This window comes from Populus nigra, chromosome 1 (genome assembly GCF_951802175.1).
Source record: "Populus nigra chromosome 1, ddPopNigr1.1, whole genome shotgun sequence".
NCBI classification, from domain to species: domain Eukaryota; kingdom Viridiplantae; phylum Streptophyta; class Magnoliopsida; order Malpighiales; family Salicaceae; genus Populus; species Populus nigra.
Genome location: NC_084852.1, coordinates 43,012,961 through 43,029,148, shown reverse-complemented (window position 1 = coordinate 43,029,148; position 16,188 = coordinate 43,012,961). Strand labels below are relative to the sequence as shown.

General features: G+C 34.8%; 1 protein-coding gene and 1 pseudogene across 1 annotated transcript; one reads left to right on the top strand and one right to left on the bottom strand.

Annotated features, from left to right (window-relative positions):
• The first annotated feature begins 261 nt into the window (after nucleotides 1-261).
• Nucleotides 262-5,694, top strand: LOC133690557 (glutamine-dependent NAD(+) synthetase-like; annotated as a pseudogene).
• A 779-nt stretch (nucleotides 5,695-6,473) lies between these two features.
• Nucleotides 6,474-9,701, bottom strand: LOC133679149 (luminal-binding protein 5). The gene is made up of 8 exons (XM_062101657.1): nucleotides 9,503-9,701; nucleotides 8,965-9,232; nucleotides 8,674-8,888; nucleotides 8,341-8,583; nucleotides 7,743-8,222; nucleotides 7,479-7,633; nucleotides 7,307-7,389; nucleotides 6,474-7,218 (listed from the first exon to the last, which is right to left on the bottom strand). The coding sequence occupies exons 1-8, from the start codon at nucleotides 9,555-9,557 to the stop codon at nucleotides 6,717-6,719; spliced, it is 2,001 nt and encodes a 666-aa protein (XP_061957641.1). The 5' UTR covers nucleotides 9,558-9,701; the 3' UTR covers nucleotides 6,474-6,716.
• Between the last annotated feature and the right edge of the window lie 6,487 nt (nucleotides 9,702-16,188).

Here is a 16,188-nt window from a genome sequence, read left to right as displayed (position 1 = left end):
AAATAATTTTTTTTATATTTTTAAATCATGTTAATGCACTATTATTAAATATAAATTTTAAAAATATTATTTTTAAAAAATATTAGACAAACTCTTAAAGCACAAAATAAATTCAATAAACCCAAAAATAAATAAATAAAGAATTCAAAACCACAGTCTTTCTTTCAATTCCTACTTTATTAATATAAACCACAACAAAATAAAATTCCCTCCAAATCATAAATTAACAGAATCCCACCCCCCCCCCCCCTCCCCAAAAAAAAAAAAAATAAATAAAAAATAAAACACAAGGCCAAAAATCTCTCCCTCTTCATCCACCCCAAAACGGCTAAACCCCATTGTCATTATCACCACCTGAAATAACTGAAATTATTTCCATCCTCCTTGAATTTTGAGCTCCTTATTGTTGTTTTCATAGAGTAAAGTTTGAAACTTTTTCTTGGTTCTTAGGATTTGAAAACACTATGAGGCTGTTAAAGGTAGCTACTTGTAACTTGAACCAATGGGCAATGGATTTTGACTGTAATTTAAAAAACATAAAAGAGTCAATAACCCAAGCTAAACAAGCTGGTGCTGTTATTAGACTTGGCCCTGAGCTTGAAATCACTGGTTATGGCTGTGAAGATCATTTCTTGGAACTTGACACTATCAATCATGGGTCAGTTTCAGTTTCATTTTTATGATCTGGGTTCTGTTTGTTTTGTATTTTTATGTGCTTGAATTGGTGATTAAGAGTGAAAGTTTTGATCTTTATTGCAGCTGGGAGTGCTTGAAAGAGATATTGGTAGGTGATTGGACAGATGGGATATTGTGTAGTATAGGAATGCCTGTAATTAAAGGATCCGAGCGTTATAATTGTCAAGTTTTGTGCTTTAACAGAAAGATTATTATGATTCGTCCGAAAATGTGGCTCGCAAATGATGGGAATTATAGAGAACTCAGGTGGTTTACAGCATGGAAACACAAAGATCAGCTTGTGGACTTTCAGCTCCCTAGTGAAATTGCCGAGGCTATTTCACAGAAATCAGTGCATTTTGGTTATGGATATGTGCAGTTTTTAGATACGTAAGTGATCGTGATTCTGGTTGCTCTTTCTGTTCTTTTGTTTTTTGGTTATTGATAGGTTGCTTCAACTAAATGGTAATTTTAGAATTTAATCGTATGTAGAGCTGTTGCTGCCGAAGTTTGTGAAGAGCTTTTCACTCCTATCCCTCCTCATGCTGAGCTTGCACTCAATGGGGTTGAAGTGTTTATGAATGCAAGTGGAAGTCACCACCAATTGAGAAAGCTTGATGTTCGTCTTCGCGCTTGTATAGGTGCTACTCATACTTGTGGAGGAGTTTACATGTACAGTAATCACCAAGGATGCGATGGTGGCCGCCTTTATTACGGTATACATATGCTCTTAGTTTCTGGTGATTGCATTTAATTTTAATGCTGCTTGTATTTTGTTTAGTGCAAACATTACCTTAATTCCATATAGAAGCTTATACTTTGCACATATTGTGGTTTTTATGGTTCGATGCTTACACCTTCCAATAACTCTGCTTCTTGATTGGTTAGTTCATTAGTGTGTTTTAAAAAAGAGAATTGTTTGAAACTCTGTGGTTAACAGATCATTTTCTCAGATGGGTGCTCTTGCGTTGTTGTGAATGGAGAAGTGGTTGCCCAAGGCTCACAGTTTTCTTTAAGGGATAGTGAGGTTGTTCTTGCCCAAGTGGATCTGGATGCGGTATGCTATACTTTTGCACTCCTAGAGAACAATAGTATTTATGGATTGCTGAAAAACTTCACCAGAGAGCATTTCCTAATATATGCTTGTCAGCTGATTTGCTTTGTTGATAAAATTTCACAGCATTTCAGAACCTGTAATATTATTATACTCTCATGTTTTATGTTTGAAGCAGTTGGCTCTGATGCATTTTGTCTCTGGCTTGATGGCAGGTTGCTAGTCTAAGAGGATCTATTAGTAGTTTTCAAGAACAAGCAAGTTACAAAAATACAGTATCATCAGTTCTGGTGCCATACAAGCTCTGTCAGCCTTTTAGCATGCAAATGTCCCTTTCTAGCCCCCTTAAGGTTTCCTCTTGGTCCTTCACTATTGTTAAATCAGGAATACCTGATGTTATCACCTAAGTTTTGAAGACTATCAATGATATTTACTAGACTATGGCACCTGTGAATCAAATATTTAAGTTTATTAAATTAGGCTTGATTTATGATTTGCAGATTAATTATCACTCTCCCGAGGAGGAAATAGCCTTTGGTCCTGGTTGCTGGCTATGGGACTATTTAAGAAGAAGCGGAGCTTCTGGATTTTTGCTTCCTCTTTCTGGTGGCGCAGATAGCTCCTCTGTAGCTGCTATAGTTGGCTGCATGTGCCAGCTTGTTGTAAAAGGTCAATTTTTTCAATGCAACCATTTCACTGTGCTATGTTTTACCTTTTTGTTATGTTTCCCACTACTAAAGGAGATCATAAGTAGCCCGGTTAACTAGTCATAGCTATCAATATACACAGCCAAGTGCCTTGAGCTGAATTCAGTACCCAGCTGGCTATACACAGCCAAGATTTTGAGCTGTTATTAATCAAGAGCCATGACTCTAGTTTATGAGGTTAGAGGTTAGTAGGGGTGAACTAAGAAGGCATATCAGGCAGTATCTGCACTGCCCCTGTCTTGAAAACCTGAAACAGCCATCCCTAAATCCCATGATTACTATTCACTGATTGGTTTTTACATGTTGCTTGCAGAAATTGATAACGGGGATGAACAGGTCAAAGCTGATGCAATGAGAATTGGCAATTATACTGATGGGCAGTTTCCTACTGACAGCAAAGAATTTGCAAAACGAATATTTTATACATGGGGTCTGAGAATAGGTTGGTACATGTGCATAGAATTGCTGCTCATCTTTCTCTTCTTGTTGTTGTTATAGTTCTGAAACAAGCTCGGTGTTGTCATTACAATCGTAGGAATTTCCATTACATGTAACTGCCATTCAATTTTATTTGATGCTGCCTGATTATCAGTTGTCAGTAAATGTAAATCACTAAATCTTGGGAACTAAAGTTTGGGATTAATCTGAAGATTTTGCTATTTTGAAATGGGAAGACTAGTATATATTTAAGAGTTCATCATTACCTTTTTTCCAACTTTATTTCCTAACATTTAAATTCCTGTTTAGGACTAAACAGTTACTATTGACTAGGCACAAAACTATAACATTGTTGACTCATGATAATAGGTTCCTTAACACTTGTTCAGCAATATTACTGGGCTTGTATGTTAAGGCCTGTCATTGACTGCCTTAGGATTTGGTATAAACACCAGAATTTTTGTGCATGTCTGCTGTCTAAAGGAGCTTGTCTAGTAGAAAGATGAAGTAAATCTCCTCGGAGGATTATTGGGTTTAATTTTGGAGGAATTTCAGATGTTGACTAGTTCCATTTCCAGAAGCCAACTTTCTGATAACGTATTTGGTTACTTCATATAAGTGTTTCACTCTTAAGATTGATTGCAGTGACTTAAGGTTGTGTTGTCGCTGGATTTATCTTTTATCTTTTTTCCCCTTCAGTTCTGAAGACACAAAGAAGCGGGCAAAGGAACTAGCGGATGAGATTGGTTCATGGCATCTGGATGTTAGCATAGATGGTGTTGTATCTGCACTGCTATCATTGTTTCAAACACTTACTGGCAAACGACCTCGTTATAAGGTAAAATGATGGTTAGAAAAACAGACCCCAGTGGATGGCCTAGGAAAAATATTCCATCTTTGTAATTTCTCTCGTGGTTGCTGTATAGTAATTATTCAGATTATGCAATGATGATTTAGGTTATCAGTGAAATCTTAGCATGGGCTTTAATTTGCTTCCTGAAGAATTATAGTTTTAAGATTACCTGAAAGTTTTTTATTACTGAATTTAAAAGGTTGGCTGGCTAGTGGACGAGTGAGCTTTATCATAAAAATTTTCTTTTTATTTTTTCTGTTGTGTAGGTGGATGGGGGTTCTAACATTGAAAACCTAGGGCTGCAGAATATTCAAGCTCGAATCAGGATGGTGCTAGCATTTATGCTAGCCTCACTCTTGCCTTGGGTTCACAGCAAACCAGGGTTTTACCTCGTTTTGGGTAGCTCTAATGTGGATGAAGGATTGCGTGGTTACCTAACAAAGGTACTGAATAACTTTGAAACCAGATATTCCATTTTTTTTAGTTCTAAAGCAAACTGCTTTTCTTTGTAAACTTGATAACTTCATCACCCCTGATATGTATGATGTATAGTTTAACAAATTGATTAGAGTTTTCAACTTTACAAATTTTGTAAATCAGATATATTCATTTTTTTCCTGGTGTTTTCAAGTGAATTGGTTCTGGGAGTTTGATGCTAGTACGACCAATAGTTAAAATGTTCTGTCAAAATGGCACATCTACTTTCGAGAATTCAATTTTCATGTCTTTTGCAGTATGATTGCAGCTCTGCAGATATAAATCCAATTGGAAGTATTAGTAAGCAGGACCTTCGGGCATTCTTGCGATGGGCAGCCATCCATCTTGGTTACTCTTCCTTGGCAGAAATTGAAGCAGCTCCCCCAACAGCTGAATTGGAGCCTATACGTTCCAACTACAGCCAGGTATTCTTTCATTAACCAGATTCATTTGTCACATTATAGATAACGAAGATCTTATAGATCTTTAAACGGATGCTTGTGTTTGTTTCAAACTGATGCTTCTGCTGTCAACACGCTTACTTGTACCCTAAGTGATAAATTAATTCTAATGCCCCATTCTGCATGAAACAGCTTGATGAAGTGGACATGGGAATGACATACGAGGAACTCTCGGTTTATGGAAGGCTGAGAAAGATTTTCCGCTGTGGGCCTGTGTCAATGTTTAAGGTTTGGTTTTCAACACCTTATTATGTCTCGTAATTTACTCATTACATTCCAAGTCTCACATCAGCTGGTTCTATCGGCCATTTCAGAATCTCTGCTACAGATGGGGGTCAAGATTATCTCCATTAGAGGTGGCTGACAAAGTGAAACACTTCTTCAAGTACTACTCCATCAATCGGCATAAAATGACTGTCTTGACACCTTCGTATCATGCTGAGGTACTTCATAAAACAGGAGCTTTTTATCATCATTGGGGTTTCAAGAAAGTGATATTCATCCATCTGTGTGCAGAGTTATTCACCTGAGGATAACAGGTTTGATCTTCGTCAGTTCCTCTACAATGCAAGATGGCCCTATCAATTTCGCAAGATGGATGAACTTGTTAAGGAGTTGGATGGTAATGAAGTCGCATTAGGAGAAACAAGAGACGAGGATAAATCGAGAGTAAATGGAGCAGGAATGGGAATTGTAGCAGCAGGATCAGGCGATCCCAAATCCGGCCTTTAATTCAAAGAACAGGCTTTGCTTATCCGCTCACTATGTGCAAATAAATATTTTTCCCCATGATCTCACAAAATAAGTGAATGGAAAGTAACTTTCCCCCCCTCTTTCATCCGTTTCCTTTGGGTAAATGTCCTCACCAACAAGAACGGCTCCTTTCACCCCACATGCAATGCATATTACTTTGTTATTGAGAGAATATTTTGCGGCTGTCTTCTCTTAGTTGATAGAGCCGAATGTGTGCCTTTACTTCGACTACTATTATTATAATTATTTCGGCAGTCTCTAGTTGCTTTTACTGAAGTTAGCGGAGTCCCCTCTAAGCTGTTGAATAGGTTATCGTCTTCTATGCTATGGGGGCTAGTCTGTGCATCCTTGGTACCAAAATTTCCACATTAAGTTGCCCGTGACAAACTTGTATGTGTGTTCGTCGTGACCTTGGCAGCAAATCCATAAAAGTATAAAAGTGAATGGGTGATTAGTTTTTGTTCGGTCTAGTTTTCATATAAAAAGTTAATAAATTAAAATTATTATTTTTAAAATTTAAAATTAAAACTAGTTTAAACTGATTGGTTTTGATTTGGTTTGATTTCTGTTGTTCAAAAATTAGTAAAACCAAGAAGCAAAATTATTTCTGTTGTTTAGAAACTTGTTTCAGTTTACATGATTGAATTAGAGTTGCAAATTACAGAAAAGGCAATACCCTATACAAGAAAAAATAAAAACTAAAATCAATTAAGATGAGAAGAAAATATGAGCTCAAGTTTTATACTTGTGTTAAATGTTTACGTTGCCCATAATCATTTTGAAGAAGCAACTGAGCAAAGGGCTTGGACGTAGTTTGCTTGAAGTAAATGATGTCGAGCCAAATTGTTTTTGAATTTGTTAATTTCTTTTAGATTTTTTCAATTTAATTAATTTATCAGATTTTTTTTTGCTGAAAACAGTATAAAAAAATAAAGAGCAACGAGGCCAAGCCTCTTGCCCATGACCCCACGAGAACACGGGTCGTGTTTGTTTCAGGGATGACCCCACGAGAACAAGGGTCGTGTTTGTTTCAGGGAGTACAACACTATCCAACCTGTTTCAATAGATAGGACTTGTTGGAAAAGTTTAAAACATTGAGAATACAACGAAGTAAACACAACTATTCAATGTATTTTTAACCTCAAAAGAAGAAAGAAAAAACATGGGAAGAAAGAAGGGGTGTTATAAACCCTTCAGCTTCTGGCATCATCAAAATTACAGTATCCTCAACTGGATCTAGCCTACATCCTCATCTCGCCCTCGCTTTCCAGCAGGGGTTAATGGAAGCTGAAAGATTCTCAGAGTTCATCGTGTGAGTCATCCTCAGCATCTTCTGCTGACCCACCACCTGGGGCTCCGCCGGATCTTTGATATACAGCAGTGATAACTGGGTTACAGACTGCTTCAACCTCTTTGAGCTTCTCTTCGTAGTCCTCTTTCTCGGCATTCTGATTGTCGTCCAGCCATTCAAGGGCCTCCTTTGTTGCGGTTTCAATTTTCTCCTTCTCATCAGACTCAAGCTTGTCAGCAAGCTTGTCCTTGTCGTTAATTTGGTTTTTCATGTTATATACATAGGTCTCCAAACTGTTACGAGCATCGATCCTCTCCTTCACCATCTTGTCCTCCTCAGCAAACTCCTCTGCCTCCCGAACCATACGCTCAATTTCCTCTTGGCTCAGACGACCCTTGTCATTAGTGATGGTGATCTTCTCTGACTTACCAGTGCCCTTGTCTTCTGCCTTGACATTCAGGATACCATTGGCATCAACCTCAAACGTGACCTCAATTTGAGGGGTCCCCCTGTTAAGTCAAAGAATCAGTATACCTGAACTCCCATAAAAGTAATGGAGCATACAATGGAAAGAATTAATGGGTACATGAGGCAGACCTTGGGGCTGGAGGAACGCCAGTCAGATCGAATTTACCAAGCAGCCTGCAATCCTTCGTGAGACTCCTTTCACCTTCAAACACCTGCAATGCAACCAGAAGCAACCCAATTGAGATTTCCAAGGCATTGACAGTGCCGAATAATAGAAAAGCAAATGTTCCGTTCATTTTACCTGAATGGACACAGTAGTCTGCTGATCCTGGTAAGTGGTGAAAACTTGAGATTTCTTGGTTGGGATAACAGTGTTCCTTGGAATCAACTTGGTCATCACTCCACCAACAGTTTCAATACCCAGGGTGAGGGGAGCCACATCCAAGAGAAGAATATCTGCATCCCGCATGCCACAGCATCCATTGTCAATTAATGAACAGTTTAACAAAAATGGTCCTCTAATTCTCTAATAAAACATAAAACCTCATTCAAAAAATGGCAATACCTTTGGTTTCATCACCACCCTCTCCACTCAAGATACCTCCTTGTACAGCAGCACCAAAAGCAACAGCTTCATCAGGGTTCACACCCTTGTTCGGCTCCTTACCATCGAAGTAATCCTTAAGAAGCTGTTGAACCTTTGGAATTCTAGTACTTCCGCCAACAAGCACAATCTCATCAATCTGGTTCTTCTCCAAACCAGCATCTTCCATAGCCTTCTTCACAGGTCCCATGGTCTTTCTGAACAGATCATTGTTCAACTCTTCAAAACGGGCTCTGGTGAGTGGCTCAGAGAAATCCATGCCATCATAAAGTGATTCGATCTCCACACGGACCTGGTGTTGGCTACTGAGAGCTCTCTTGGCACGCTCACATTCCCTCCTGAGCTTTCCAAGAGCCCTGTTGTCCTTGCTGATATCCTTTCCGTGCTTTTTCTTGATCAACTTAATGAAGTACTCCATAATCCTCTGGTCAAAATCCTCACCTGCAATAAAATAGACCACGTAAGCTTAACATCCATAAACAATTGCAATACGATCAAAAAGCATGTAACAACAAGAGGAGAATAAAAGGAGTAAAGCAGAGCTAATTCTTATTCTCACCTCCCAAATGAGTGTCACCATTGGTGGAGAGAACCTCAAAGACACCATTGTCTATGGTCAAGACACTGACATCAAATGTGCCACCACCAAGATCAAAGACAAGAATGTTCTTTTCACCACCCTTCTTATCCAAACCATAGGCAATAGCAGCGGCGGTTGGCTCGTTAATAATTCTAGCCACATTGAGTCCAGCAATGATGCCAGCATCCTTGGTGGCTTGCCTTTGGGCATCATTGAAGTATGCTGCAAAATGAACAAGATCACCAAATCGGTGAGAGTGAAAAACTGAGGATACATTTGACTCAAAAACTAGGCCAGATAAGGCTTACTAACCAGGAACAGTGACAACAGCATCCTTGATTTTCTTTCCAAGGAATGCCTCAGCTGTTTCCTTCATCTTTGTTAAAATCATAGCACTAATCTCTTCAGGACTGAAGACCTTTGTTTCCCCGTCCTTGATTTTCACCTGAATATAAGGCTTCCCATCCTTATTCACAATCTTGTATGGGAAAAGTTTCATGTCCTTTTGTACTTCCTTATCCTCAAACCTGCAATGAGAAAAACCTTAGTACACTGTGAAAACTTACTAAAACGGGAAAAAAACGGAGGAAAATTAGCCATTACTTTCTTCCGATTAGCCGCTTAACATCGAAGATGGTCCTCTCGGCGTTGACAGCTGCCTGATTCTTGGCAGCCTCACCAATCAACCTCTCGCTGTCAGTAAAAGCCACCCAGGATGGCGTAATACGGTTTCCTTGGTCATTTGCTATGATTTCGACATGACCGTTCTTGTAAACACCAACACACGAGTATGTTGTTCCAAGATCTATTCCAATTACTGTTCCTAACTTTGTTGCCTCCTCTTTCGCAATCGAAATCGCAAACAAACACCCTATAATAACAAAAATAAATAAATAAAAATATATCCAAATTATTATGCTAATCCAATAAAAAAAAACCACTAGCTAATCTTGATGGCACCGTCTAGCAGCTTAAACAGCGAATCATTTCCTAATCAATGATAGCAACACCATAAATCTAAACAGATCTAAACGGCAGCGTTTGAGAACTTAAAAAATATCTATCAAGATCTACAGCATTCTTCTCAATCAGAATCAAACAGAATCGGATCTATCAAGTTGACGAGATCAAAAACACTCACCGAATAAGATAATCGCGGATACCACAACACCACGTGCCGTCCACGTGCCCGCCATCGCGTCTTCTGTCTCTGGATTTACAATGGAGGAGTTTCCGGGTTTCTTCTGTCGAGTGAGTGAGATAATGAATTGAATCAAGTGTTGGTTTTTTAGAAGGCTGTTTGTTTCGGTATTCTCTCTTTTGAATCGTTCGTGAGTGAGTGGGGGTTTATATAGTAACGAGGCTCTGTTACGTAGCTTATAGAACTGAAGCAACGACATGTCATGACGGAATACGTGGACCAATAGGAATTTGATTTTCAACCGTTCACCCAATCAAATTGGAGATTTTGTTGGGGTGATCGTGGCCGTTTATCATTGACGATTATACGTGTCTCGGTCCACCTTTGCTTGCGGTTGTTTATTTTAAGGTAAAGTATTACCAATTTGTTTTAACGATTTTAAAAACATCATTGAAAAAAAATAATATTTTTAAATTTTTATGTTTTTATATTATTTTAATATACTAATATTAAAATAATTTTTTTAAAAAAATATTATTTCAATACATTTCTAAGCGAAAAACACTTTGAAAAATAACATTTGCTACAAAATATCAAACAAGCTCTAGATTTGTGTATTTAAGAGTCTCTTTGGAATTGTGGTTGCGGTTTAAAGTGATTTTTACTTAGAAATACATTAAAATTATATTTTTTTTTATTTTTTTAAAATTATTTTTGAGATCAGCATATTAAAACAATTTAAAAATATAAAAAATTAATTTTTACCAAAAATATTAATTTTTTTTGAAACACGGGTTAAACCGCTTTTCCAAACAGTCTCTAATTGAGATTTTACAATTATTTATGAAACTCAAGTCCTGCTTAAACATAATTCTGTCATAGGGGTTGCTACTATGACGTCTCTTTCTTTAAATAATTTTTTAAAAAATATATATTTTAAGTTATACATTATCTATGATGACATGTCATAATTCTTTTTTCATTTTCTAATCATTCCTGATGAGCTAAATATCAAGTGAAACCTCAACCAGCCTAAAACCTTATTTTCTCACTCTTTTTCAATCAAAAACACTAAATAAACACCTTCATAGACCTCATTATATCCATTTATAGTCTTAAATCATCATTTAATTAGTCTAAAAATGGAAAATCAACCCTAATTCTAAAATTTAAGTCTTATAAATGGCGGAGCCATATAGGGATAAGAGGGGGCAATTCCCCCCACCTTCTCTTTTTTTTCAAAATATTTTGTTATATTAAAATATTAAGATAATAGTTTTACAGGGTTAATTTTCTTTATTAGCTACTAATTGATCCAAGCTCTTTTTCTTTATTTTTTCACTATTGTTCCTGGCTATTTTCCTTCTATAAAATTTCTCTTTAAGCCTTAAGCTATTAATTAGTTAAGTAAGTAACCTCTTATGCGCTTTATGCTTTAGAAAAGTTTCCTTCATCTTTTCTATTTGTTTCATTATCTAATTTTAGTTTTATCTCTTTATAATTAGTTATTGAAAATGTTAGGGTTTATAATAATTTATGGGTTTGTTGAAGCTAATATTATATGCTAATGGATATGAATTGAAATGAGTTTTTGATGAATTGATAAGTATTTTGCTATGAATTTCATATGAAAAATGATTGTGATGAATTTACGAGTGATTAAAAATGAAGTACAAAACAACTAAAAAAAGTAGGGACATAATAAATAAATTAAAAAAACATTTTATTTTATGTTTAATCCACTTGTACAAAACAACAAGTCAACAAAAATAATATCAATTTGTGACTATCCTTTTAAGCTATGATTTTAGATGTTATGTACCATATATCAGCATAAAATTGTTGCCAATAACTTTTCTAGTCCTTTGAAGATTCATAAATAGATAAATGAAAGTTTGTTGTATATATTGAGAAAGATATTTGTAATGAGATTAAAAATAAAATCAGTATGAAGCAATTTTAAAATATAAAATCTCGAAGAGAACAATTATAATATAAGTTTTTTTTTATTTTAAAAGTATTATTAAATTAATTTTGCTTGACTTGAGTTGGTACATATATTTCAAATTAATTTCTCTATATAACACATGTTTATATAATATATAATATCAAATATTTGTTAGTAATTTGCCCTCTTATTTAAAAATTTTTGGCTCCACCACTGGTCTTGATCTACTTTTTCAAGGAGTATTAAGGGGGGGGGGACACCTCAATGCAATGACTCTTGTTGAATGAAACTCGTTTATATAAAAAATAATTGTTCTAGTGGCTAGAATATGGCCAACCCATAACTTTTTCTCTCTCTTATTTCAAACTAAGAACTAAAAAATAAAAAAAAAAGGTTTTGAACCAAAACGCTAGATGGAAAAATAAAATGGGTAAAAAGTAATTTTGCCAAATCCCAAGGCAAAATCTAAAGAGAAGAAAAACACGAGGACCATTTTGAATTTTTTTTATAAAGGGCATGCCATTTGGGTTGTTTCTCAATCTTAGGCTCCCTAATTTCAAATCCTAAACAATAAAATCAATTTTTTTTTCACAAAATCAAATGTCAATTAAATACCATATATTTTTTTAGATTGTAATAACCCCATAAAATGCAAGTATAAACAAATTGTAAAGCCCAGTCCTTATTAAACACAATGTCAAAGGGCTGAATTAAAAAATATTAAAATAAAATTCATGTTGTTTACTAGTATAGGTTGAGCTTTTTTATTTTTTTAATTCCATCCTTGAATTTTTAAATTTTATTGATTTTAGATTGATCTTCATAATGTATTTTAATTCTTCCAATAAGGTTATTACAGTCTGAAACAAATTTCTCAGTATTTGATCGGTACTTAATCTTATAAGTGTCTATTTTTTTATCATATCATTATGTAAAAATAGTTTTAAAAAACAAAGGTGTTAAACCCAAAAGATTCTGTAATTTAGGTCACGAGTTTAACGAGTTAAATCGCAAAGCTCGAATCGATCCAATATGTCATGATCTCAATATTAAAAAAAAAAAGTCATTTTGATTTTTTTAAAAGCTAAACCATATTTTATTGAACATCCAATCTACTTTTGAACTCGCCAAATTAACTGGGTCATGTGAAGGCAACTCTTATGAGGGTTAATTTTAAACTCAGACTAGGCAAGGAATTATGTCATGAGTTTTCAAGGCTGACCCAATAGGTTAGGTTTAGTAACAATGTCAAATTGTTCTTTGTGGCCTATACATTTTTTTTTTCATGTTCAAAAAACTTTTTTCATGAACAACTTTCAAAACAAATGTCACACTTAGAGTAGAAACTCCCTATATCCCCAACAACCAAACCATTAACATTATCTAATGATGGATCATCATATTGTCTTGAGTCATTATCTATTTTGCCAAGTAAGCGTAGTGTATAGTTTGAACCTCCATCATTTGCGAGCCTTTGTTTTGCACTTTGAAAGAGCTTGACCAAGTCATGTGTTTCATCAAGCATTCTGATAAGACCACAAACAACACCCTCATCCAAATCCAAAGTTGAATTCCCTCTTGTAAACGGTGACAACCTCTTAACAACTTTGTCCCCAACATCATAAATGTAAAGCTGTGTGAATTTTGGCGAATCATCACTAGATGGTAAAAGCAAGCCCATTAAATGGTGGCAATGACCATTAATCTTAAAGACATATGTCCAATTGATTGTTAATAGTATGATCAATCTTTGCACCCATCACAACCATGGAAATGTAAGCTTGAAGATTGGTCTAAAATTTCTTAAAAAAGGTTTCATGGTTAGGGTTAAACAATTCACCAATAAATCTAGGTATTTATGTATGGCTGACAAAGAAACTTTTCAATGATGCATGCGTAAAAAGAATAACAATGGCTATGATAGCCTTCAAAAAATGAAACCTTAAGTAGTGAAAAAAAAGAGAGGCTAATACTTATGAATCATTCAAGAGTTACAAAACATAGATGTTCAAACCTGCAACAACTAAATAAACAAAAATGATTTATAAAAAATTGACTTCTTAGATTGAACATGAGCAATGAAATAAAAGTTGTTGTACAAACATAATATCATACTATTTAAAAGATTACATAACTGATTTATCAATAAGGAATGAATATCAAAACAAATAACATTGCAAAATCATATTATTGAATAAAATTAGATGGTTCTTCTTCATGCTTGATTGTCATGTCAACTATTATTTACCATAAAAACAATTGTCATAGTCATTTGTTACCTTATTTTATTTAGCAATCCAATAGAAAACACCAACAACACAAAAAAAAAACATGTAGTAGCTAGAAAACTTGCATCAACTTGTTGCTATATAAAAAAAATAAACAACAACAACAAACAATGACCAAACCATTAAAAGTTTTTTTGAAAATTATGGAAAGACAACTCAGATAATCTCATTTTCATACTCTTTCCTTATCAATATTAGATCCAAAGCATCATCCCCATCCTCTTGTTAACAATTCCAAAATGAAGGCTTATGTTTTTTATTTATATCTATAAACCCCTATTTTTCTTTGATCAAACATAGTCTACGAATGTTTTTAAAAAACAACTACACTGAATTTAAAGATGCAAAGAGTACATGGATTTAAAAGCCAACAAAACACATAACAACATCTAAAAAAAAAGATAAAACCCATGCTAGTCTATAAAGATGAGATTACAGGCTGAACAAAAAAAAAAAGAAAAAAAATACAGAGGCAAATAAAAAAATAAAAGGAAATGCAATTGTTGAAATGAAAACCAGCAACTTGATATGACAACCCATATCAATTAAAAATACAACATAGATTAAAGTAAAATGCTCTCAATAATGATATAATGCACCAAAAATCTAAAAATATTTGCAAAGACAAAGGAGCATCCATTCCTGAAAGCACCAAAATATAAGGGGGGGAATCAAAGGATAATTAAAAAAATTGAAGAAAGCATTAGATTGAAATCAGAATGGACGTACAACAGGCAACTATATAAAGATCTCCCAACCAGAACATAAACAAAATCATTAGAAAAAAGCAAGCATCCTAATTATTGAAAGGCAAACCAGCTTCCAAAAATCCCATAAAATGACCAAGTAAACTAACAAATTAGAAAAACACTGTAAACTAACTAGCCAAACAATGAGATTGATGTGAAGTCAAAACCAAAATTACTTTTCCAATTATGAACTTGCCCTGGTAGACCAAAAATTCCCAATGACAGCAAATTCAAGTTGCAAGCTAAAAAATAACAAAACAATAAACTTCCAGGACAATAACATGCCATGTGCAAACAAACATCACAAAAATCAAATAATAACCTAAGTCATTAGTTAAAAAGCACATCATTAAAAAAATAAAATAAACATAAAGCAAATAAAATCCAAAAAAGATAAGGGAAATAACACAGAAAAAGAAGCAAACAAATATAGCTACCAGAAAATTTAAAAGACTTGCCTAATCTTAGAATAAAAATCATGCTTCCTAATCATAAAAAAAACTCCATGTTTTAAAAAATATTAAATGAATCAAACAAAAATCTAGCGAAGCAATATAAAATGGAAATGCACATACAACTAGCTTGATTAGTACAAAGACCCTTGCCTAGCGAATAACTGCAGCAGCCACTAGAGCTCAAGCACACTCCACAACAAACTGCAAAACATATAAACATAAAAAATAGGACTATCAACCTTTGAGAATACAACTAGAATACAAAAATGTTAACGCCCTAAAACCCCAAACCACAAAGAATGAAAAAGACCCACCCAACCTAGACAGTCAGAGCTCTGAAAAATGTCCCAAGAAACAAAATAATTACTGTTAATGAAACTATATAAACCCTGTATGACTCTTTAAGAAAGAGAAGGAAGTAAATATTTTTTAAATAAACACAGAAATAAAAAAAGAACGACTGCCCTAATTAATTTTAGACGCAAAATCTAATCAAAATGAATCAAGCAAAATCTAAAAGAAATAATTGAAAGAAACAACTCAACATAGTGATAGAGCACTTATATGCCAAGAATGAAGGCAAACAACAACCCATTAAGCCTATATGATTGAAAGAAATCACAACCATTTTGTGCAAAATTAATCAATATCCAATCCTACTGTATCAACCCAACAATCACCAAGCAACTAGGTACATTGCAGGTAAGGCTTGCATTTAATGACCAACCCTTCCACACTCAACAAACTAGAAGAATGAGAGTTCATCAAACACACATTGACCAGCCATAACTCAGTAACCCAAGCCAAGCCAAAACCCCACAAACCGACCAGATCCATGAAACCAAGACGACGCTGTTAGAAAATAATATAAATCATATCTTGGACCTGATCTAACAATTTAAATTTTTAGGTTGAGATAATTCTTTGACATTGTACCAGAGCCTTGATGACCAAGCGGTCATGAGTTTAAATCTCACAATCCTTATTTATTTGACAAAAAATGAAGCGTAAGTTAGTGTGAGTTTGTACAAGTTTCAAACCCAAAGATTTTTCATTTAAGGAGGTGTGTTAGAGAATAATATAAATTATTTATTGAACATGATATAACAACTTAAATTTTTAGATTGAGATGATTCTTTGATAAATACCCATTTTAAACAAAGTCACTAACTAACCCAACTTCGAAGCAGCTCCCGGAGCCATAGATGCACCTACAACCGATAACCAACATACTAGAAACCTCATC